This window comes from Colias croceus, chromosome 11 (assembly GCF_905220415.1).
Source record: "Colias croceus chromosome 11, ilColCroc2.1".
NCBI lineage: Eukaryota > Metazoa > Arthropoda > Insecta > Lepidoptera > Pieridae > Colias > Colias croceus.
The window spans coordinates 2,229,911-2,256,452 of record NC_059547.1 but is presented as its reverse complement, the minus strand read 5'-3'; the positions used below and the strand labels follow the sequence as shown (position 1 = coordinate 2,256,452).

The following is a 26,542-nucleotide window of genomic DNA, read 5'->3' as shown; positions in this document are numbered from 1 at the left end:
GGGTTGAACGTATTTTGTTAAATCTTTTAAATTACTTTAGTGGTAAAACTATATAAATATCGTAAGTCGATGGTAAATAAAAAAAAAATTAAAAAGTGCTTCTAGAAGTCTAATTGAATAAATAAATGTTTGAGTTTTAAGTACTCAATAAAATCATAAAATAAACTAACCTAAAGGAGCAGCTAGTTGGTATACTTATAAAAGTCTTAAAGTAGACGTCTATAATCTTTTAGTGTAAATAACACTATCAAGTTTTTCTGCTAAATTTAAATTCCGTCACATTTTCCCTGTTGCAATACAATTTCCATTAATAAAGATCGTATTTTATCACGCAATTAATAACATTGTCACTATCAGTTGCATTAGAAGGCAATATAGCATTAATTTGCAATGATTTGTTGTTTCATAAAATTATATCATTTATTTAACATGCTCTACATTTTCTATCTCCATCATATCTATACTATATTCTTGATAGATTACACGAGGAATATTTTCATGAGATCAAATACCGACATCTCCATATTTAGAATTGTAGATTAGAGAAAAACTCGGTAACTAAGAGATATTTCATTTATATTCTACAAATGAAAAAAGTTGATTAATATTTTACGTTTTTTTTCATAATTTGAGTTCGATTTAAAATGTAGGAGTTGAAGTAGTAATAGTAGTGTAACAATTTTATCTAAATAAAGACAAATTAAGCGAAAGAATGAGCATTAATACCGGTCATTAGCAAATATGTGTGAAGTAAATATAAATAAACAATACATGAATCTAATTATCCATTTGTTTTGTCACAAACATCGTTAACATAAAGTATCATCCAACACAAATACAAGAAACTCAAGAGAAGTTCTCAAAACCGCTCTCAAACGTCTACAACAAATCGACGTTGTTTGTTCAACTAACAGATTCCTTGCCATTTGAACTCGCTTGTGTCTCGAACAATTACTGTTTAATCAACTACACAGTAAAACAACAACATTCGTCGAATTATTAAAATGACATGTTTACTTCACGTCAGCTGTAAACGAATTTTGTAAACAATATTTACCTCCATCTGCATAGTCATTTTGGCTCGCTGTCGAACGCCCGCTTGCCAAAAACGAATTCAACTAATATCACCGCATTGTACTAATAATACACTCTGAATATTAAAAACACAAGCCGTAACACTGATCACTGATCACTACACGCGCGGAATCCCTTGAGTACATAGAACAATGTATCACTTGAGGAAACTATTAAGGTTTGTCGAAATAAAGGGAGGAAGAAGTGATAGCGCACACGGTCAGATGACCACTGAACGGCCGGTACACACGACTCGACGGCTCATTATTTAATAGCCAGATAAAAGATTATCTATTGAGTCGTCCTCGGTCAATACAGCACTAAATTACTTATTATCGCATGAATGGCAAAACGACAATTCAAATAGCCGCGCGAATTGAGCGGCCCGGAATAAAGAGTTTACCGTCTCAACTAGAACGCAGTTTTGGGTTTATGCTTCACCGCGTTTAAGAAACTAATTTAAACAATCAGAACAAATCATATGGACGTTTCTCGAATATCTTTAACTATAGATATATCAAAGTGATGCCTACACTTTGAAACCGACACATATTCTGAAGATAAATGTCGCTAACAGAGATAAAGTTCATTATGTAATTATAATTAGGATAACAAGTCAATATGTATTGATTATTTTAATTTAATTTAACACTATGTCGTGTACATAATTTACATTTTACATAAAATACCAATTATATGAAAAAAAATGGCGCACACTCGAGAAAAGTCACGTGATTTTGCCAAATTTATTACAATGCCGATTTTTATAAATCGTTCTCAATAGTAAATGAATAAAACATTATACCGATACATGTTCATGAGCTGTATTTACACACTATTCTATTGAGTTTCACTTTTTCGACAGAATATCTCCACAAAATCCCTAAAATGTAATCAGAAATATACGTAGGTAATACAAAATAAAAAAATATTATATTTCTTAGTTACTGTGCCTCTTCACCTCTTGAAATAATGCAATGAGAATTTAAAACGAACTTTATTTTGGGTACAATAACAACGAGAAAAATTTAGGACAAGATAGCTGAATAAAAATAGACTATCGATATTTATTTTAATGAGAGAGATGTCTGATTAAATAAATTATCAGTGGAACAATGAACTTTTACTGAACTCGTGATTTTATAATAAAGACAAAGGGGTGAATAATGATGTTGGGTAAAGAATCATTAAAGTATTATTAATTAATCTATATCTATAGTATTCAATATTCATACTACATAATATAATAAAATCGTAGGACAGTCAAAAATGTACATTGAATATTTTTTTAAAGAATTCTTGGGCATGATCTACAATAGATACCGAAGCCAAAAACATATTTTTTAGAATTTTTGTCTGTTTGTCTGTATGTATGTCCGGGCTAAACTCAAAAAATACTGCATGGATTTACTTCAAATTTGGTACAGAGATAGCTTGAGACCTGAGGAATGACATGGAATAGGTTTTATTTTGGAAATCTGGCGGGAACGGGAACTATGCGGGTTTTTCATGGACTATGCGAGCGAAGCCGCTGGTGGAAAGCTAGTTATTACTTATTAATAAGATATAAAGTAGATAACAGAAGTAATAAACGCAGCAATCTGTACAATACGGTTGCGTAGTAGCGATATTTTTGTATCTCGCACTAGATCGATAAAATCGCGGCAATCATCGTCATATTGTTATCATTAATTATGAAACGGTATTTTTCTGTCAATAATCCTGAATAACCTTTACGTGGGTAATCCGTTAAAATTCCTGCTCTATGATTTACCACGTATTCGACGCTAGGAAGATTAATAAGTGTTATTCAAACACGCTTTTCAACGAATTTTGTACCTATATTTTCTATCAAATATTTAGTTTTTATAGACTTACTGAATGTGCATATTAATGGGAACACATTTGCAGTAGGTATACCAAACCTATACTTTAGTTCCACCCAGAATTACATTTCACAATATAGCCAACCATCACAAAAGAAACCGTTTACAAACTGGTCCAATAGTCTATTATCCTCGCTTACAAAGCAATAAAGAAACGATAAACCTCGATCAAACCTAAGTCAAGTTACTAAAAAATCGATAGTCTGGCCCTAGTCGTAACTTTTAATCCATTTTTTCATAGCCAAGTCATTGTCCCGCCTTTTGTATTCACAGTCTGCTGCACCAAAGGTCTGAAACAATGTCCACTTTTGTTCAAATTAATAGTCGCTTGTTCCACTAGATTTTTCTTTTTGTTCCACAACACAATGATAATATAGACTGGTTCCATTACATCGAGGTAAAGACTTGTTCAAATTTCTAGCGTTGTTATCTACATTTTGCGTTTGTTTAGTCCCAACGGTAGCTCGTAGCTTAATAAAGTTAAGCTCCTATTTCACATTACCTTTGACGGAGTCGAGAGAGTTTTAAGTATACATTTTATTGTTGGTGAAAAGAGTTTGTATAAACAAATGTGTATGTCAAATACCTATGTGTCATCTTATAATTTCTCTCTTCCGTCTTTACCCTTCGTACTACGCGCATCGTCTAATAAAGAATCTCAAGTTTATTTAACAATCTTTGCTTTTTCCTGCCCAAAACCCATCAGGTTATGGGCCCAGGACGTTATCTTTGCTCTGTATATAATTATTTTTGAGTTTTGGCAGAATAAAAGTAATTTTATAAATAAACTAAAACGCCCGTCCATACATGTAAAAATGGCGACATCGACATCGGTTTCGACTTTAACTCCTGTGGAGAAGTTGAGCGGCATAGAAAACTACAGTAATTGGAAGTTCCAACTGAAAATGCTACTCATTCACGAGGACTTATGGGACGTCGTTTCGGAAGATAAAACTGAAGATGTCAAAGATGCGGCTCATATGAAGAGATCTCAGAAAGCTCTTGCTAAGATCTGTTTGTCAGTAAAGCCCTCGGTTTTTACGCATGTAAGGAACGCAGAGACGGCGCGGGATGCATGGATTAATTTGCAAAAGGCGTACGAAGACAAGGGGTTGTCAAGGAGACTGAGTTTGCTTCGTCTTTTGTTTGCAACAAAATTATGCGAATGTGAAAGCATGGAAGCTTACGTTGCGAAGATTAGCGACCTAAGTCAACAGCTGAACGATATTGGTTCACCTCTGGAAGACGATTTCGTTGCAGTTCTCTTACTGGGTGGCTTGTCTCAAGACTTTGATCCACTCATAATGGCACTTGAAAATTCTAATATCAAGTTGTCGAGTGAAGTGGTCAAAGCGAAGCTCATGCAGGAGAAGCAACGACGTGATGAAAAAGGTGACACGAGTTCAACAGCTTTGGTGGCGGCACGTAAGAAAATCAAATGCTTTAAGTGCAAGAAGCTTGGTCACTTCTCGAGGAACTGTAAATCTGTGAAACCAGTTAAGGCGGAGAGCTCAACAAACCAGTTACTATTGACAGCATTATCAGCTTGTGTGCAGAATGATATATGGTTAATAGACTCTGGTGCGAGTAGTCATATGTGTCATGACAGGAATATACTAAATAACTTTGTTCCTGGTTATGTGTCTGAAGTCAAGGTGGCTAATGGTGAAAAACTATTTACTGCTAGTCGTGGTGATGTAAAAGTAAATTTGAAATTAGGCATCAAAACAATCAGTGAAGTTTATCATGTACCGAATTTAGCTACAAACTTGTTGTCAGTCAGTGCGTTAACTAGGAAGGGTTTTAGAGTTATTTTTAATGAAAAATGTTGTAATATATTCTATGGTAAAAAGCTAGCAGCTACAGCTGTACATAAAAATGGTGTTTATCAATTAGAAACTGCAGAATCTGTTAGAGAGCGTGATCTGTGTGTGGTAGGATGTGGTGGCTGTTCTATGTTTTCAGGGAATAGTGTAGAATCTGCGACTACCAAGGTAAATACAGAAGCTCAAGATTTAGTGCAGAAGAAAGCATCTGAGAGCTGTAAGAAAGAAACTGAGCTGAGTTTCCAGGTTGCTGCTAACTCTGTTACGCAGGAGACATGGCACAGGAGACTAGGACATCTCAATATGAGGAGTATGCATTTGTTAATGAAAGGTATGGCTAGTGGTATTACTTATGATAAATCACAGTTCAGTCAATGTGAAGCTTGTGTTAAGGGGAAGCTTAGCAAATTACCTTTTCCTAAGAAGGCACAAAGTAGGTCAAATGAACTGTTAGGTGTTGTACACAGTGATTTATGCGGGCCTATGCCAGTGAAATCTTTCGGTGGTGCTAGTTACTTCCTCACGTTTATTGATGATTGTAGTAGGAAAACATGGATTTATTTTCTGAAAAATAAGAGTGAAGTTTTCGATGACTTCAAACATTTCAAGGCAATGGTGGAGAACCAAACCAATAGAAAAATAAAATTGTTGAGGACGGATAATGGAGGCGAATATGTCAATTCTATATTCCAGGAATATTTGAAGGATAACGGCATCATTCACCAGACTACCATACCGCACTCGCCTCAGCAGAACGGTGTTGCTGAGCGGGCCAACAGGACAATCGTCGAGAAGGCTCGTAGCATGTTACGAGACGCAGGCTTAGATGGGCAGTTCTGGGCAGAAGCGGTCAATACCGCTGTTTATTTGAAGAACCGGTCCCCTACAAAAGCAGTCTACGGTAGCACGCCAGAGGAAAAATGGACTAATGAGAAGGTGAATCTTAGCCATTTACGTATATTTGGTTGTGTGGTTTATGCCTTGACACAGAATCGTAAGAAATTAGATTCAAAATGTAAACCTTACATTTTTGTAGGATATTGTGAAAATAGTAAGGGTTATAGATTGATTGATCCAGAGAATCTCAGCAAAATTATTAAATCAAGGGATGTTGCTTTCTTTGAAAACAAATTCTATACAAAAAACACTGAAAAATGTGAAAATGGTGATTTTTTCATGATGATAAATAATTTACAGACTGAGAATTTAAACTCAAATGATTCTCATGTTGAAGTGGCACAGTCTGAAAATTCACTATCACCAGAAAAAGGGGAAGAAAATGAGATTGTAACTAATCCCAGAAGACAGTGTATTTTTGAGTTAGATGACTCTGACAGCAGTAGTTCTGTTGATCCTTCCGATGTCACTTACATTCCAGGTGAATCGACACTTGAAGATGCGATGGATACATCGGAATATGACAGTGCGTGTACTGCAATGCTGACCTGCATTGGAGATGAACCAGAGACAGTTCAAGAAGCTCTAGGAGGGGCTGAAGCTGTTCACTGGAAGAAAGCAATGGCTGATGAGTATCAATCATTTATTAAAAATAAATGTTGGACATTAACTGATCCACCTAAAGATCAAAAACCGATTAAGTGCAAGTGGGTTTTTAAGAAAAAGAAAGATCTTGATGGAAATCTAAAGCAGTATAAAGCCAGATTGGTAGCTAAAGGTTTTACACAGCGCTATGGAATTGATTACGAGGAAACTTTTTCTCCAGTGGTTCGATATTCCACTATTCGCATATTATTGGCTTTAGCAGCTGAAAAGCAGATGGATATCGATCATTTGGATGTAAGAACTGCTTTTCTAAATGGACATTTTGCAAGAAAAAGTTTTCATGGAACAACCGGAAGGTTATAAAGTAAAAGGCTGTGAGCATAAAGTATATAAATTGCATAAAGCAATTTATGGCCTAAAGCAAGCTTCGAAGTCTTGGTATGAAAAGATAAACCATGTGTTGGTTACAAAACTTTGTTTCAGAAGACTGTCCTCAGAGCCCTCAGCCCTGCGTGTATTTTAAATCAAATGGTGAAGAATTAGTCATCATTGGGTTGTATGTGGACGATATATTATTATTTTCAACCAGAAATTCACAAATGAAAGTTGAAATAAAGAAGAAACTCATGCAAGAATTCGAAATGAAGGATTTAGGGCCAGCCAGCCATATACTTGGTATGCGCATCACAAGAAACCAAGATAATATCTATCTTGATCAGTCTAGTTACATAAAGAATGTTTTAGACCGTTTTCATATGACTGACTGTAAGCCAGCTCAAACTCCAATGGAATCGGGATTGAAACTTGTAAAGGCTGATAAAAAGGAGGAGAATTTGGAATATAGAAATTTAATTGGTTGTTTAAATTATATTTCAGTTAGCTCCAGGCCAGACATCGCGCACGCGGTAAGCATGCTGAGCCAGTATAATGATTGTTATGATCAGCGTCATTGGAAGGCCGCGAAACGCGTACTACGGTATTTAAAGGGTACTGTAAACTACAAACTTGTTTTTAGTAGAAGTGGTCTAGACATCAATGGGTATATTGATGCTGACTGGGCTTCGTGTGAGGTCGATCGTAGGTCGTACACTGGGTTTGTGTTTCAAATTGGGAAATGTTCTGTATCGTGGGAAAGTAGAAAACAGCGAACAGTCGCTCTTTCTAGTACAGAAGCAGAATATATGGCTCTATCAGATTCTTGTAAAGAAGCGTTATTCATAAGAACTCTGTTGTATGAATTGTTAGGTAGGCATTGTTCTGTTACGATTTTTAATGATAACCAATCAGCACAAAAATTGTGTAAGAATCCTATGTATCATGCTCGTACGAAACATATAGATGTGCGGCATCATTTTATAAGAGAAGTTGTAAAAGATAATATTGTTAATTTGAATTATTTGTGTACTTCTGAAATGACTGCCGATATTTTAACAAAACCACTTACTAAAGAAAAGCATTATAAGTTTGTAACGTGTTTAGGTTTACAATAAAGGAGAATGACCACGGGTGGTATCGGTAAAATTTTAGTTGTGCCACGTATTCGTGATATTGTTAATTCCTATTTATATTTATAATGATCATATGTATCACTATTAAGTCTTAATTATACCGGATAAATTGAAATAATAGTAAAAGTTTTTGTTTTGAAACATGTATGACCACGTATGGAATCGGTAAAATACTAGTTGTGTCACGTGTTCGTGATCTTGTTAATTCTTATTTGTATTTATAATGATCGTATTTATCAATATTAAGTCGTAATTATACCGAATAAATAGAAATAAAAGTAAAAGTTTTTGTTTTGACACCTATATCTATCTCTCTTGCAAGCGTCATGTTATGTTTCTATTTGAAATTAATGTGTTCGACGCATTGTTCGACGTTATTTATTTTGAAATAATGTTTATTACGATTTACTTTTCACATTTGTCTTGTAAATTAAAATATTACCTATGTAATAAATGTAAAACTTAACGTTCATCGTTAGTTTAAACTCGATAAAGTATTTTTTGAAGTGTTGAATAAAACTATTGTTTTATTTTTATTGTCGCGAACTGCGGCTTATTTACATAAAAACTTTAATCATATCTAAAAGTACTAATATCAAACTTTACATTGAGCTATATTTCATCTTGACACAATAAGTTTGATTGCGATACCAAGTGCCATAGTCACTTGGGCAATCTCCTTTGTTAAATTCTTAAATTGTAAAAACTAAACTTGTTTAATGTTGTACAATAATTATGTACCTACACATTTGTTTAAGGGCCAGTGTTGGTGAAAAGAGTTTGTATAAACAAATGTGTATGTCAAATACCTATGTGTCATCTTATAATTTCTCTCTTCCGTCTTTACCCTTCGTACTACGCGCATCGTCTAATAAAGAATCTCAAGTTTATTTAACAATCTTTGCTTTTTCCTGCCCAAAACCCATCATTTATAACAATAGGATCAACGTGAATAAAGGGACTGTTATTGCCATCAAAAGGATATTTAGAACTTTTTTAAACATTCCATCACTTAAAAATGGTAAATACCTAAGTAATTCATTTTGATGGTATTGTATGAATGTCAAATTAAGGTTCAAAATCGAATTCATTTTAAATCCATTGCAATCTTTCTGAATGACATTCAGTACTAAAACATCTTACTATACAAACATCGACTCATATATCGAACGAACCATGATCACAAACTCCAAACATGGCGTCTATTGTCTGCATGATTAAAATGAACAATAAACAATATAAAATACAGTTTATCTCTTAAGTTAGAGCACGTGGAAATCCTGAATAGTTCATTATCACACGTGTATCATATATCAATTGTCTCTGTGATGCTGCAAATTATCACACATTGTTCTAGGAAAGCATTAATAATTATCTCTGTGAGATTTGACAGTCGTAAAATTGTTTCAGGTATGCTAGAATGATGCATGATAATGTGTATATAAGTTCCGGCTTCAAACTGAATACAGAAAAAATTCTAAGGATTCAAAGAGGTTTACAAGTCCTATATTTGCAACTACATGAAAATCTCCTATAAAGCTCAAATTTGTGTTAGGTTGTTATATTTGCATAAACAAATCTTATCTCAGGAATTTCAGTAAAGCAGTGTTTGAGTGAAATTATTTTTAAGTACATAATATATAGAATCCATAGTCCTTAGATCTGAAAAGGCTACATTTCATCAAAAAACTCATCAAAATGTAGCAAAGCAATACATGCTTCTATTAACTAATATAAAATGTTTATTTAAATGATAAATGTTCGTTCTAACTTGAATATAAAATATTTGGAACACTAAAATATTTTCTAAGCTCTTTTCCGGAATCCAGCAAACAAATCGCTCTCAAAACATAAGCTTATAAATTGTGATTTTTTACATAATGGCTATAGACCAAGAGCTTTCAAACAATTTTTATTTATTTCTTCATATTTTAAGCAGAAAATTACAATAAATAGTACACTATCTAATGTTAAAATCATAAAATGTTATATCAATTATTTTCAGCCCTAGTAGTAGTGTAGTTTCTGCCAGATAACCCGAAAAACAAGGATTACATTTACTGTGGTAAACAATCATTACACCAACCATTTCTCGCGGTTTTATAACAACAACAAAAATCTTAAAGTGCAGTATACTAATCCAACTGTTTCCAAAACCATTAATATAAATTACGTTACATGAAAATCACGTCAGCTCTTAGCCCACTCGGATGCAGGATGCATTACACAGAAGCCGTTAGACACAGAAGCCGCAGTATTTATTATAACGGTTGCTGATTTTCAGTTAAAATTTCACTGGCAGCTGCAATGCGCCATTTTCATACTTTTATATGTTTAAAAGTGGTAAATAACGTAATTAAAGGAGTTAATTTTTATGATATAACAGCGTATAATATCGATTATTTAATATTTACCTCGTTTATTAATTGTTTATACCTATTAAGCCCGCGGCTTCTAAATTATATACTAAAACCTTTCTCTTGAATCACTCTATTTACCTTTTGAAAAAAAACATTACAATCTATTGCGAAATTTTAAAGATCTTAGCATGCCTACAGACTCTGGAAAGTTTATACTATGTGGTGATACCTACCTTCTCGAAATCGTACGCTAGAAAATTACAACACAGTACAGTGTGGGTCATTGATAAATGGTTAACAATTTTTACATATTTATGTGGACAATTTTTGGCAATTTCTGTTTGTTAGTGTTTTTAATTATTACTTACACAAATATGATTGGTTAAAGATACTTAACGCCCCGTAAATTTGTTTGTACTAATAAAAAAATAGTGAAGTCCCGTGTCCCCTAGTGGGGTAAGGGGCAGATTTATTATGCATACATCTGTTTCACTGATCGATTTTTCTTTAGGGACAAGTAGGTGATCAACCTTCTGTGTCCTGCCAGACCGAGACATTTTTCTTCGTCTCCACCGGGAATCGAAACCAGGACCCCTCGGTTCTACGCTCACGCGTCAACCACTGTACCAAGGAGGCGGGCTAATTAAAAAATAGTGATGTATAAATAATGCAATAATACCTAATTGCACTAGTTATGTAAAAGTAATATTTGTTACCATTGTTAACATATTATAAACTAGCGGTCCGCCCCGGCTTCGCCCGTGCTACATATTTCGCAATAAAAGGTATTCTATGTTCTTTCTCAGGGTCTAAAGATTGTCTGTACCAAATTTCATTAAAATCGGTTGAGAGGTTTAAGCGGGAAAGCGTAACAGACAGACAGACAGAGTTACTTTCGCATTTATAATATTAGTAGGGATTTATATTATGTGAAAACATTGTCATCTAAACCACACGTACAGATAGTTAAATTTTCAACTCAACTTCATAAAATTTAAATTGCTTAAAACACACTACTCAAGAGTTTAAAGAGACACGACTTAACGTTCTGCATCTAGAAAAATGCTTGAGACTACTTTATTAAAATCTTTGCGAAGTTTTTTTATAACAATATAATTTCTTTAACAATCTTCTTTACAAATATAAAAAACTAACGATTGATCTAACCTTTACTTTATATCTAATTGTGTACTAATATTTACCATCCTTGTCATACTTAATAATTCTTATTTAATTTAATTCAACAAAGAGCATTAGCTAGTAGATAAATAAAAAGTTTGGAAAATCCAAAAGTGCACGCCTCATAATCTCATCCTTTACAATAAAATTGATTATTTATAAAGGTGTATATAATATAAGTATGTAGATACACTTGTTCTCATGTGCCAATGCTCTTGTACTGTCTCAAGATCTTTCAAGGTGTCACTACTCTTAAATTAGATGGTAATTTAAATTGAAAATTAACAGGCTCGATAGAGCCTGGCGCCAAGTACCGTTCAACACATGTGCGTAGCACGTGTGCGCCAGCTCTTCGAGTCTCTATACCGTAATCAGAACGGTATTTTGAGGTTGTAAAATTTATTTTTTTCCCAAAATTTTCACTCAAATATCAATTTATGTCAAAATATACACTTAAATAAAGTATATCCATCGTTACTGACCAATTTTTATAATATTTTTATAATAAACTCTATTTTTAATTAATATTATTTATTAGCTCAAACTATAGTACCCCCGATTTTTAGATCTTGGCTTTTTTTCATGGAAAAAGCGGACGGGCACAGACTATAAAAAAAAATATGATCACATATAGTTATCTCAGAAGTAACTAGATAGGATACTACAGTTTAAAAAAATTTACGACGCGGCTTCCGCTTTTACACACGAGAGTGCGGTGTCTTTCATTTACATAAACTATAGGATCTGAATAGTAAATATTAGGGATGCGCCGAATACCGAATACATATTCGGTATTCGGCATATTCGGCATCTTTTTCACTATTCGTATTCGGCCGAATTATTCGGTTTAGGTGCCGAATATATTCGGTATGAGTATTTCTACTTTCTAGACTAAATAAATAAATTATGAATGATTTATGTCATACTATACACAAGTCAAAGAAATTCTATGAAGAATGTTTGAACCTATAGTAGAGCCATTTTAATAGGCAACATTTGACAGTTCAACAAAATTCAGCAACGTAACCTAGTAACGACGACATAGAATAACATGATATTTCGTTTTGTTAGAACTGCACATTTGCTTAACTTTTTTCAATTACGACTACATATTTATAATAATAATGACCGATACAAGTAATTTTAAGATTTCATTTTACTGATAAATCATTCTAAACATAATAAACAATTTCTGAATTGAACAACTGACGTCGCTACAATTTTGTGTCAATAAACCTTTTTTCTTTTTAAATACCAGAGACGTTACTCTAAAAATCGAAATCTGACATCTAGAATCGAATGCATTGATTACTTGTGAATAAAAATCATCATAAATTAATAAATTCGATTGACAAATGTTTCAAATCCTTATCGATTAATTCACTTTAATCGATGTTTTTAAGCAGGTTACCTCTCTTCGAAGATAAAATTGATAGACGTCAAATGTTGCCTATTAAATTGGCTCGACTATAAGGTATACAGGGTGTAATCGTTAAGTGTGCACAGGCGATTATTCCGTAACTATAACAGATATCAAAAAACCTTAAACTCATATTGAAAGTACTATACCTAATGAGTAAAATGACAATAATAATTTTTTAAAAATAAAACGAGAAATATCCAAAAATGTTACATGAAACGCTCCCATTTTTTTTTAATAATTATTTATTAATTATTTTATTTTTGTTTATTTAATAACAATTAAACCACATCGAATCAGACCCTGAAAAATGAAAGGGTTCTATTCCTGAGCATACTCAAGCGTAAGAGAAAAAAAAAGACTCGATTAGTAAAGTATTTCGGTCGCTATCGTGTTAACAAGAAAATCCTCCGCACATACAGAAACACGGACGTCCAAGACAGAACTTTTTTAAACTGTTTTTTAACTAGTTTAAATAACAAAAATGACATCAAAAATATCATGAATGTTAAAAATAGTGCTTTTTCTTAATATGTGTGTGTATGTATTATCTTACAAGTGCAATGTATGATACATAAAGACATTTTAAGTTTGAAAAATCAGATGTTTTCCGCGAAGTGACAGTAGTACCCACCTCAACGCTTCGCTTATGAGGCGTGCAAAACCTTCAAATAGTTTGGCACTTGTAAAATCGATACCGAATCTTAAGCTACCTATAGGTTATTCGTTTCACTAAACCTTACTTTCTTATAGAAGGTATAAAAAGGTTTGAAATACAATTTGATACCTTGCTGTACCATCATTATATTACATTATACTAGTATGTATGTAATATGGTGTACATAACGTTATGTTTCGTATCTATACTTCGTATATTATAAAGCTGAAAATGATGTTTGTTTGCTTATCTCAGGAACCACGGGTCTTGCACGGGTCCTAATAAAATTATCGGTCAGATAGACTAAGACCAAGTTAAGACCAAAAGAAGCGGAGCAATACGATTAAAACTGCGGGGCACAGCTAGTCGTTCAAAAAAAATCTTATAAAATGTACAAAAAGAATAATATAATCATTTACCAAACACTGACGTAACGTCCCTAATTGAAAGAAGTCATATTGATATATGAAAACGTGTTTATCACATTCATGTCTTTTTCAATGAACACAATAGTGTACAAATTAACATTCATATTCTTAACCTTGAATAACACGAGTTTTATCTATATAAAATTTAAAACTACTACATACTTTCATATTAAATAGAGAGGTGATATTGTATGGTCTTTAAAACGTAACATATAACTTCGCCAACAACCGAAAAACAAAACTTCTTGCGTTGTTAGACAACAGTAAAGTAGTAAATATGAAACCAATTAATGACCCTACCAATAAATTTGGCTTCACTTAATAAACAACAAAACACTTACGATCGCATGACCTTAAGATTTACTATCGTAACCTTCTAATTTACCTAATCCTTCTTAAGTCGGCCCATACAAATTTCTTGAGCTGACATTTATTTTAATGAATCGAAACAGTTAATAATTTTATTGTAATTATACGATAGCTACTTCTAAATCCAAGGCTGTATCTCTGATGCAGATAAATTATTGAAAAGCTAACTGAATTAATTAGTTCATTTCAGCTTCTGCTATAAACATAGTTTTAGATTCAAGTGCTACTTCTACAATAAATGGCTACTTTAAAGGGAATGGAGATATCTGTATAACTATAATTTATAAGCAAATTTCGCGAGACAACACGAACTCTGGGCAAGTGAGGACGTAGGCGAAAAAGGTAGTTAAATAGTTATACCCAAAAGTTATGGAAATTTCTCTCCCAAGCAAACTCCCAACGGAAAAATAATAAAAGGAAATACCCAGAAGATATTATGTAAAGAACTTCTAATCGTGCATCGACTGTAAATATAATCGTTAGGGGCTCTCGAAACAAACCGTGTAGGATGGCACTTAACCTTTAGAAAAAGTACCCTCATAGACTTGCATTGTCATCGTGGGCCGTGGAACGTGCTAGACGTTACATAAGCTATCTTTAAGTGGCATAAAAGATTTAAAAGATAAAAGACAGCTTAAGTTAATAGTTAGTTAAAATATTTCTGCTGAAAGTTTCTTGGACTTTTAAAGCATTCGAGAAATGTTTGTGAACTTTTCGAGTTTGTGTTTGTTATAGAGTGGCACAATAAAGTTATGAAGCTGCAAAACGAAACAACAAAATATCTTACTACGCAAAAGCTGGTGAGGGTAGATGGATAAATTTTTGTTGTTGCCACGTTTTAAACGGTCATAATAAATGAATATTTTCATTGCGGTTATTTTGTTAATAGAATAACTTCAAATGTATCATGTACTGTTGTCTAACATTTAAACTGAAAAAGCAAATTATAAAATTTTCATTATTCCTAAAATTTACGAATAATCGAGAAGCTTGGTTCGAGAATAAATTGCAAAAAAGGTAGGTAATTTCTATAATCACTTAACATTTTATCAGGGCGGCCAAATATGTTTTTTCTTTTAATTAAAAAACCATTTAAAGGTAATTAAACACGAAGTTTTATTACAAAAAACTTTAAATTTCGTGTAAAGTGCAAAATACCGCCATGCTAACAAACTTTCAAGCTAAATAGTTAATGTAATTAAAAACATTGCGGTATGTAAACTCACGTATATTTATACCGACATGCTTTTAGCTTTACCACAACCGCAATGGCTTCTTTGCATTCTCATAATTAGTTAAAAGTATACCTATAACTGAAAAATAAAATTGAGCCCTCTTCAAGACTTGGTTTATAATCTGACAATACATTAGTTTAGTTCGTTTTCTTTTCAACTTCATTGAAAATGGAAACACGACAGTAATTAAATAAAACTACTACTGATAATAAGACAACACAAGATAAAATGCAAGCGAGGGAAGCCGTGGAGAAAGCTTAGCTTACCTACTACGTTTAATTCGTTTTCCTGGTTTAGTTATCACTGCATAGTATAAAACAAAGATATATAATTAGATAAAAATTTTAGACAATGCGGACGAAGCCGTAGGCGAAAAACTAGTGGTAGAGTCGATTACTTCAACAACCCTTCCTGGTGAACACCAGTTAAACGTGTATAACTAAAATCTTTTCCTAGAATGTAATAAAAATTCCCGAGCAAAGATGTTTATAATATCGTCTTCAGTGAGATGAGTAAAACCACGTGTACAATAATTGCTTCGTTTAAAGTGCATGAATATCATATGATATTATGACGTACTGCGGTAGTATAACATAGTAGGTACATATTTAGATAGCTACAAGCTATCTAGTTTAATTTATATTTATTGAAAAAACTTACACGAGCAGAAAATAACAAGTTTTAAAAATAAATGTTGCTCTAGTTTTACATTCATCTATTAGTTTAAAGTTTATTAGAAGTCGAGAGTCCTTTCTCAATTAATCAGAACACAAACGATCAAATAGAATTCTCTAGAAAAGATCAGTATTTTCTTTAAAAAAGAAAACAGTTAAATATAATGTTCAAAAGCGGTTTTGTTCGAAGGCCTTTAATAAATTCATCCAGGCTTTAAGCAGTTCAAAATTCATCTCTTCAATAAAGCTCAGATAGTGTTAAAAGAGATTACCCTGAAACACTGTTAAAAGCACTTTTCCTACTAAAATCGCAATCAATTATATCGAGCTAAACAAACAGAGCCTGACAGGCTCGTCACTCTAAGCTCGTCACAAATAGCTGACCTAGATACCTGGAGGAATATCAAAGCTTTTATATTTTAATCTGCCCCTATTGTTAGCCACGTTTTCCAACCGACAGTTTTTCTCTGTATCCATTTAGTAAATATTGTTTTATAGCTGTTAGGATGCTGCAAGATCTAATCGGCATAACGTATGGTACTGCAGTGCGTTTCTGCTTGGTAGAGCTGTGATGGAAAATTTATTGCAACTGTTCTCTATTGATATTGGACCTAAATCCTTGATTGGTCAGCGAGTTCGCACGAAATTTGGTCTTCATTGGAAGATTTTGTTTGTTTTATCGCCTGTGTTTGAACATAGCAAGATACCTCAGATAGTATTATTGTTTGTTATCATACCTGGTATAATCCTTTAACTAATATTCAAATGCCAAAGTTAGTTTATCTTCCCTCACACACATATTAGTAATATAAGTTTGTTGGTCTAGGCACTAGCTTATAACCCATTGGTTACCAGCACAACAATTTCTCGTTCACAGATAAAAAAGTATGTTCAGTTGCCACAGGTTTGCTCCATTTATTTTATTCATCGAAGCCATGGCGTGGAAAATCCCATTCGTGCATTAACATGCTTTCTGATGCGTGAACTTTTATCGCAATATAATAATGTTTTCCACTGACAGATCCAGTCTGTTGGTATGTATCCTACATTCCAGAATAATATATCCTAATATCCTACTAATATTATAAATGCGAAAGTTTGTATGGATGTATGGATGTTTGTTACTCTTTCACGTAAAAACTACTGAACCGATTACAATGAAATTTAGCACACATATAGAGAGTAACTTGGATTAACACATAGGATAGTTTTTATCCCGGAAATCCCACGGGAACGGGAACTATGCGGGTTTTCCTTTGCAAACGCGGGCGAAGCCGCGGGCGGAAATCTAGTTGAGATTATTATTTGAGATCTTACTTAATCTTTTGTATCGATAACCCATTAGTATTTGTAATCACAAATGAATAGATTTAAGTATTTTATAATTGTTTAATTTCAACGTATAAATGAAACTCCCCTGGTTTAGTCGTGCATTTAATTGCTCCATATATTAGCAAAATATCATTATGTAAATTCTTATCTCTTTAGACGTTTAAAATAACCACTTTATGCAACAGCAGTACCTTTATTCTAGTAAAGAGTACAGGCTGGAGTGGTGTAATATTGCATACCTTCACTTAACAAACAGATTTATGTTCACAAATAGACGTATTGTTACCAAATCAAAATCCTTTCCTTAACATTCTATTGAACTCAATCACCAGCATCCTCATTGTAAACAAACGTCACGTGTTTATCTTCAAATAGCTCTCGAACGGCTCTTAAAATAAAACGACCTCTTCGCAATTGGCCCTAATTAGCTCTAGTCGATGTTTAACCTGGTCACTAATGATGGAATGTTTGTTGAAGGGAAGATAATTTGTGCTTGATAATGATGCTGTTCTTTATTGAAACTATTTGTATTCGTTGTGGAGAGCCAATTCGATATATTTTATCGGTTGCATGATGTATGATGGTTTTAATGGACAACTCCACGTTTAAGCTTGTGAAATGCAGACAGAATGTTTTTGACTTGATTGTGTAGTGGAGTAAGCAATAAGGATTTGTAATTAAAAGCTTTTATATATAGGTTATTTTTAATAGGTAATCGAATTTAAAAAGTCAAATTTAAACGCAAAGAGAAAAATATAAAACATAATATAATATAGGCAGTAGGTTTATAACCTACCTACTTATTAAAGTATTATGTACATTGTACATATAAAAAATAAAATGCTTAGCCGACAGGAAACCCTTATCAAGGATTCGGATATTAAAAAAGGGCTTTGAAAGACGAGACTTTCATTTCAGGTAACATTAGATATTTGTATGCCGATTTCATTATTAAATTTTCAATTTCATTTTCGTGTTAATCCTATGCGATTTTTATACGTTTAGAAATATTAATGTGTTTACAAAGAACTTATAGCGCGAATAGTTCATTTTATTTAACTTTGTAATCTTCTAGTAGGTTATTTTATGCTCACGGAATGTGACAACCTGTTTTAGGTTTAAAAGGTACATTGAGTTAATATACGTACTTACATATTAACTCAATGCCTACCTACTATCCGAAATTACAAAAAGTAATTGACCCAAATTGAGCGCATGTTTAATGTCATACAATTACATACCTACATGATGAACAGAATTTTATAATTTAAATAGAAAATAGAAGAAACACATGTTTTAGTTCTCTACGCATTTATTAATAGAAATCTATTTTATATCAGGTAGGAAACCATATCTGTGAACCGCAGCCCGTCATAACATTTGATATAATGCAGTAGAAAATAGGTACCTACTTAACATCGTTGTTTTCATGTTTTCTATTTCAAATTTGAATACTTACAAAATTTTTAATTATGTACCTCTACTGAATTCGATTACTTAGATTATTTTTTTATTGCCAGTCCGATCGACTCTTGCATTGTGTAAAACCCATAAAAAACAGCGAATATTTTCACGTTTTCGGCATTTTATTTTCAGCTCAACTTTTTTCTTAGAAATAGTGCTAAAGCAGTAAAATAGGGATAAAAAGCGCCGCAGTGCGGGCACCGCATCGATCCCGGCCTATCCCGGATATCCTTGCTTCAATGCCGTGGATTAATATTGAATTTAGTTCAGCCACGGTTTAAACTTTCCCTACGCTACGCGGAACTTTGAGCTTTGAGCAACTTTACGCATCCAACACTGCAGTTGTTATTTTTCATGACCTAGAAACTTTTAATAACTAAACTTGGCAACGGAATGTGGTTTAATATTACGTTAATATTTATTTTGACGTAATAAATAATAATCTTTAGCATGCTCGCTAGCCACATGAAAGATTCAGGTGAAAAGTAGGTGAAAAGATTGCAATGTGCAAATACCATTTTGTGTAAAAAAATTCACATCTTTTCATGTAATTTTTTTTAAATTTTCGCATAGAAGAGAGGAGGATTAACAAACATTATTAGTGTAAAATAAATATTTATGTACTTAGATCATAATTTCAGATTTCTCGTGATGGTAAATAAGAATAAGATAGCATTTATCTATTCTAAATCTAGCTACCCTGCATTGCTCCTGTGGTTTTGTTCAGTCTATACCGGTCTTTTTGTGATATTCCAGGATGTAATTTACAGTTTCCTAAGGGCATTCCCTGTAGTTCTTATATTGCTTTATAAGAGTCCCTTCAATTTTCCAATCACATTTGTAACCTTGTCTCAATAACTAAACTAAAGAATTTTAAGGACAAAAAATTGCAAAAACAGGTCGGGGTCAAATTATGTATGTTCAGCTAACAGTAGGTAAAAATTATACAACATAATTTTTAAATGGCCAATGTAAGTATTTAAAGAGCCAAGAAGTATAAACAATAAACATAAACACATTACAATTGCAGCTGTTTGAACTTTGAAGCCGCCAGCGGACTACTACTACTCTTATTGGATTCATAACAGTTACCTTTCCTAACCTGATTGCCATAATAATATACCTCAATCACAGTAAATTCATATTATATCAACTCTAAAAAAATCTTTTATTTACATACCTAAGTACATCACACTAAAAAAAATTTTTTTTTTTAATTTCTGGTGCTAGTAGTAGTAGTAGTAGTAGTAGTAGTAGTAGTAATTTCTGGTGCTAAACATTGCTGAATAAATTAAAATTTATTTCTGAACTTTCCTTTCAGTAACACCAGTTTCCATAAATACAGTATTTATTTATTAAATAATTTTAGAAATTGACTGATCTATTAGACAAGTAGGTACACTGCTATAAGTACCTGGTAAGTACCTAATATGTGAAATTACAATGTGTTTTATGATAACCTGGTCTTAATTTATTATTTCCTTCTTTATTACATATTCCCCTGCTCTGAATTTAAACATTCACAATACAATATTTTAAAATAATGAATCAATGAAATGAATTTTAAAACTAATAGAATGTATTTATCATTAATTTGCAATATTGTTTATATTTATTAAACGATACAATATACTTTCATATTTACGAGTACATACTATTATATATTACTGTTTCATACGCGTTTCATAACCAAAAAACATATGATTTCATTTCGTCATTGAAGTGGCATTACACTATATTTAAAAATAAAAGTACGGTTGTACGAGCATGAGTAGTATCCAATGATAATAATGTTCATGCTAATTCAATATATTCTCAAGGCAAGGTGATATTCTGGTGACACTTATATAAAAAGAGTAATTGTGGAAAATAACACTTACCAAAACGTTATATAGCACTGGACGATGCTAGAAAACAGCTCGGACCATCGCAATTCCAGTTCAAAACACGTGAACACTCAATAAAGTTAATGAAAGCCTATAATTATTAAGAATAACAAAAGAATTGTAAAAACGTTTAGGCACTTGTTTCGATTATACGTGAATACTTTTAATTCACTATTGCTTATTAATTTGTACCGTAGGGTATATATTTAATTTCTTTAAATATAAAAACGTGTAAATATTAGTTTTAAAATATAGTTTTTGTCATAAAAACACGAATTTACTTTCTAAATCGAACACCCAAATCGCAGACCGCAATACTATGCAATCCAGGGGGGGGACACCTAGAACAAACTGACATTTATTAAAGAAAGCGACGCCATCTATACTTTGGCGTGTAAAAACGTATTAAATCAGTTTATATTAAATCCCCAAAAGATGGCATCGCACTTTCTAAAGTTATCGGAAATTGTTTAAAGACAATTAAATAAATGGCAGTTATTCTTGAAACATTATTTTATTTTAATAGATCGAATGCGAAGCTTACCTTTTTTTTTAAATTCCATTAAATAATTTTGTGATTTTAATCGTTTCATATTTTCATATGGTAACAAATTAATAAACTTGCAACATTTTCTGAAAGCTTCTCAGTGTTGTCTATAAGAAATCAATGTAGTAAAATAAGACAAATGAAAACCTTTCTATTTTCCCTATTTTCAAAGTTTAAATGAATTAGAACAATTATCTCAGATTTTTAATTCACTATCCTATAGAACTATAATTCAGGAAAATATTTTACATAAAAAATACTGCGTCTGATTTAATAATTTTATTGAAAACATTTTATTAATTGACATGAAAAGTGTAAAATATGATTTATTCATTGGTAACATTGACTAACTGAAAATATTTTGGTTCCCCGCCGGGTCGAAGATTTATTATCTAACAAAAATTATTTCATTCCGTTATATAATTACATTGTTAATACTGTAGAAAAAATTTAATTTCTATTATTGTTTTGAAAAACGATCGAATATATAATATGTATAATTGTATTGTAAACTCAGTAAATAAGTTAAAATATTAATGTTAGTTCTGTATCTTATTATAATTATTTTATATTTGTATAATGTATGTTTTATATTAGAATAATAATTGAAAGTTAATATATTGTATACTTTAAGATTGCGACTGAAGGACTTGTATCCATGGTTATGAATAAATTATTAAAAAAAAAAGAAAATATTTTGTTTACATTGCTGTCAATTGTCATAAAATGGCGGCTACTGGCGGCTACTATACGTGAAGTTTATTAACTTATTATTTAGTTCATTTTGTTGATAATCGTGTGAAGTTTCTAGTTCTCGTGAGTGTGGTGAAAGTGCGTTGAATCGAGCCCTACGTTCAGGCTTTCAAAAGTTTCTACTGAAAATTATGTGCACGGACAGTTTTGTTTTAGGTACCTATATAAAATGTAATATTACAGTGAAAGCATTTAAAAAATAAAGTATTAATTTATTTTAATGTCGTTTTCTTCATTATTCTTAGTAAGTACATACCTACTTCAATATGTTTTAAGAAATTTGACTGAATAATATTTAGCACTTCCAAATATCTTATTTTTATAGATTCCGTAGGTAATATTCATTTAGTGAAACTAATTTAATTAAACTAATAATCTTGTAATTATTATTATAAGTGAAAAGTTTTTTTTAAATCACCTAAATCTTTAAAACACCATCCATTTCGTAATCATTTAGATCTTTAGTCTTATTTCTTAAATGTTGAAAATAAATGATATTTCAGTTAGCTCTCCTATTTCAATAACGACGCAAATATATTATGTGAGCAGGCACATATTTTGTAGTTTGATTTCAATTTTCAACTATCAAGTATCAACATATCATAATATTATCAAGTAGGTAGTAAAAAAATAGATAGGTATAGTTAGTTATTAGTATTACGTATATGTATACGTAGGTATATAGAATTAGTTTTAACCCCAAAATCCAGAGGGCGCATTGTCGCATGTCAAAGTCAAATAGGTTCGCCTTCATATGCTTCAAGAGGGCTCTCTATGCCCTATATATACATTATACTCTTTGATGCAATCACAAAGTACACCAATAGCAGACGATCAAAGTTTGCTGGAAATACGACGAGTGAATGGAATGACCACAGGCAATGACAGATGACTTTAGAAGTATGAACTAAACAATGAGTGAACTGAACTACGAAAAAATAACACACAAATATACCTACAGAAAATGTAATGAATGGATTTTATTAAAAAATCAATAAAATCTTTTCATTAAAAAATAACATTCCAAAATCTTTATTGAACTGACCGTATCTGTGGACCGAATGAAAATTGACATTGACAACTGACTTTTCTGTGCTCTGTGTTGTTGTCATAGGTTTTATTCAGTTTTATTACTATCTGTATTTTCAAATTTCAAATTTCAAAGTTGTCATTTGACATAACGGTGAAAATTTTATCTAGGTACGCGATTGTGTTGCACAAAAACTTTGTTTTTGTTTGCCAAAATAAGTATTACTATAACGATATAATGCAAGAGCTGGAGAGCCCGTCTTTATTTTTAGTCGAGGAGCGTGTAAAGACATTTAAAGCATGGCCATTCAGTGATGATTTCAAATGTAATGTTCGTAATATGGCTGAAGCGGGCTTTTATTCAGTAGCAACGGGAGATGATGATGCAGACGCTGCCAAGTGCTTTCTGTGTGGTAAAGAACTTGATGGTTGGGAGCCAAATGACGACCCTTGGGCGGAACATAAGAGTCATGCAGCTAAATGTGCTTTTGTACAACTTGGCAAGAAAGAAGATGATTTACTGGTAAGTTATTGTTTATAACATTATTTAGATCAATATTTAAAACATAAATATTAAGAATTACTGTAGCAATTGGCTACATAGTTAATATATAATGTATTAAGTAGATGATTTATAATTTTCAAGGGCTATACAGTATACACTTTAAAACCAGAATGTTATTTATTATCATCATTGATTAAAATGAGAAAACTTCTCTATTTCAGCTAGCAGAGTACTTGTCAATAATTAAGCAATACATGATTAACGAAATTAAAAGACTGGCGGAAGTAGCAAAAGAACAAATAGATGATAAAGCTAAGGATGTAAGACGCAGGTGCTTGGGAAGAAGATGAAATATACAAGAAATTAGTAATTATAAACATGCAGAACATATGTGAACATTATATAAAATTGTGTCTGGGAAAAATATTGTATTGTAAGAAATAACACGCGAGGCCGGGTTAAATATTGGTTTGAATGTAATAAGAATGTACTGCGATTCTACACAGCTACCTAATTGATGTAGGTAGTTGATAACAAAACGCAGCAAGTCAACGACTATTAGCAAAGTGAAGGTAGTTGGGTCGAACGTCGTATAAACAACGTCCGAGCCCCTAGGCACGATTCGTACGAATGCGCCACGAGACAAAGGAAAGCGGCTTTTTATAGTATTCGACAGCTAAGCATGTTCAGACTTGAAATAATGACAACTATGTTGACAACTATTCATCCACAAAGATATTAAATCAAAAGTTATGTCTAACACGGCCATACTGACAATTGTACGTCCTCGTACGCCTTTTCTCGTATTACAGTACAACGGTAGTTCATCTCTGGATTACACAACCATCCTGCCTCGGCCACACTGACCTTACAGAACAACAATCACATCCACATGACATAGGCACTACGTTCGCGTATCATGGGAACAACGCCTACTCATTTGTGACATAGGCACGACGTTCGCTTAACACAAATGAAGGCTCAACTACCCCGAACCGCAGGGCGCAGTCCGGATAGCACACACAATTCCTTCGATGAACTACATTCCCGTTACAATAATCCACGCAACAAACTTTTACTTCACACAACGCACGAAAAAACACAAACGCCAGTATGCCGTTACAAAACTACGTAAACTCAAAACACATTTAAAAAGTATGGGCTTGAATTCTATCCCGCTTCTGATGTAAGAAATAACACGCGAGGCCGGGTTAAATATTGGTTTGAATGTAATAAGAATGTACTGCGATTCTACACAGCTACCTAATTGATGTAGGTAGTTGATAACAAAACGCAGCAAGTCAACGACTATTAGCAAAGTGAAGGTAGTTGGGTCGAACGTCGTATAAACAACGTCCGAGCCCCTAGGCACGATTCGTACAAATGCGCCACGAGACAAAGGAAAGCGGCTTTTTATAGTATTCGACAGCTAAGCATGTTCAGACTTGAAATAATGACAACTATGTTGACAACTATTCATCCACAAAGATATTAAATCAAAAGTTACGTCTAACAGTATTATATGGATGCAAAATTAAATTAAATGTAATTGTAATAAAAAAAAAAGCTGTTCTGCATTCCAGATTCACATTCTACGAGCAAGCTGTTTGAAATTTGCTCTGGGTCTTAAAAAATACAATCAATACCTAATTTTAAAATTATATTTATAGAAACTTAATTTCAAGGTTTTGAGGGATGAATTGCACTAAAAAAAATCATTAGGATCTTTTTGTACCAAAAATTGTGTTCACAGTTTTGATCATAATATTATATTATTCCAAATACTTGCTTGCTAGCTTGGTATTAGTTAAAGAATTTTCTGAATAAGTAAACAAATCTTTTCTCTGTAATGATTTATGTATGTGTAACTTTTACAATGGAATAAGAATAAATGAGTTTATGAAATGAACCTTTTTACCTGTGGCTTCGTCCAAGTTGTCTCAAACTTAACCAAATAAATATGTGCAGAAATGAGCAGACATAAATGCAGAAGATGACTTTGTTTCATGTTTTATATTATTAGATAGTGATATTAAGTAAAAACTTTATTTTCTAAATACCCTAGCATGTGTTCATGAAATATATTAGACTAGCTGTGCCGCGCGGTTTCACCCGCGTGGCTCCGCTCCTGTTGGTCTTTGCGTAATGATATTATATAGCCTATAGCCTTCCTCGATAAATGGGCTATCTAACACCGAAAGAATTTTTCAAATCGGACCAGTCGTTCACGAGATAAGCGCGTTCAAACAAACAAACAAACTCTTCAGCTTTATAATATTATGAAATATATAAGATAATATTTATTAGGTATGTATAACCTGATCAGATAAAGAATAGATCTGAAGATGGCGACGGGTACTTATGGTAGGGTTGGCAAATTAAGTTCTCTGACATCGTTTTTTTGGTTCATCTATTTCTTTAAGTTTGTAACAAAAACAATCAAACTCATTACTCAACAAAAACAACAATATCAATAGAAGCAACTATAACTCGGAGTGCGTCAAGTACCTAGCTTAGAAAGCGAATCCCGCCTGATTATTTTTTTGCGTACCGTAAAATGGGCTGAATAGAAACGTTTTCAACTTTTGAATCCAAAAACGTTTTAACATGTTAAGAAGATAAAAATTGTTTAACATTTTGAGTTAAAGAGTAATTGACAGTATTCAAAGGTAAACTTAAATTCTTTGTGATTTACGAATTAATAGAGAAAATATTATGTACTCTGTGATGTACTCCTTTTCACCCTTGATATGGGTGAATGGAATTGAAAAAGGGGTGAATAGCAAAAAATGCTAGGGTTGGCAAAATTTACTAAATACTACTAGCTACGTAACATAATATTTAGGTACTTGCAGGTAAATAAAAAAAATAACCACAAATTATGAACTTTTAACTTTTTATTATTT

At 32.5% G+C, this 26,542-nt stretch overlaps 2 protein-coding genes across 3 annotated transcripts in view; one reads left to right on the top strand and one right to left on the bottom strand.

Annotated features, from left to right (window-relative positions):
* The window catches only part of LOC123695856 (monocarboxylate transporter 1-like), a 43,403-nt gene extending 22,280 nt beyond the window's left edge, over positions 1 to 21,123 (bottom strand). Inside the window, exon 1 of one of the 2 annotated variants that reach the window (XM_045641799.1) lies at positions 20,797 to 21,123. The gene's annotated coding sequence lies outside the window, so the exon portion shown is untranslated. Of the gene's footprint in view, positions 1 to 1,057; positions 1,315 to 20,796 lie in introns of those variants that run through there. The other variant, XM_045641800.1, reaches the window with a different exon arrangement.
* LOC123695649 (baculoviral IAP repeat-containing protein bir-2) lies at positions 6,745 to 25,541 on the top strand. The gene is made up of 4 exons (XM_045641555.1): positions 6,745 to 7,194; positions 23,217 to 23,654; positions 23,858 to 24,063; positions 25,151 to 25,541. Exons 1-3 carry the CDS (start codon positions 6,745 to 6,747, stop codon positions 23,984 to 23,986), a joined length of 1,017 nt encoding a protein of 338 aa, XP_045497511.1. The 3' UTR covers positions 23,987 to 24,063; positions 25,151 to 25,541.
* Positions 25,542 to 26,542: the final 1,001 nt, after the last annotated feature.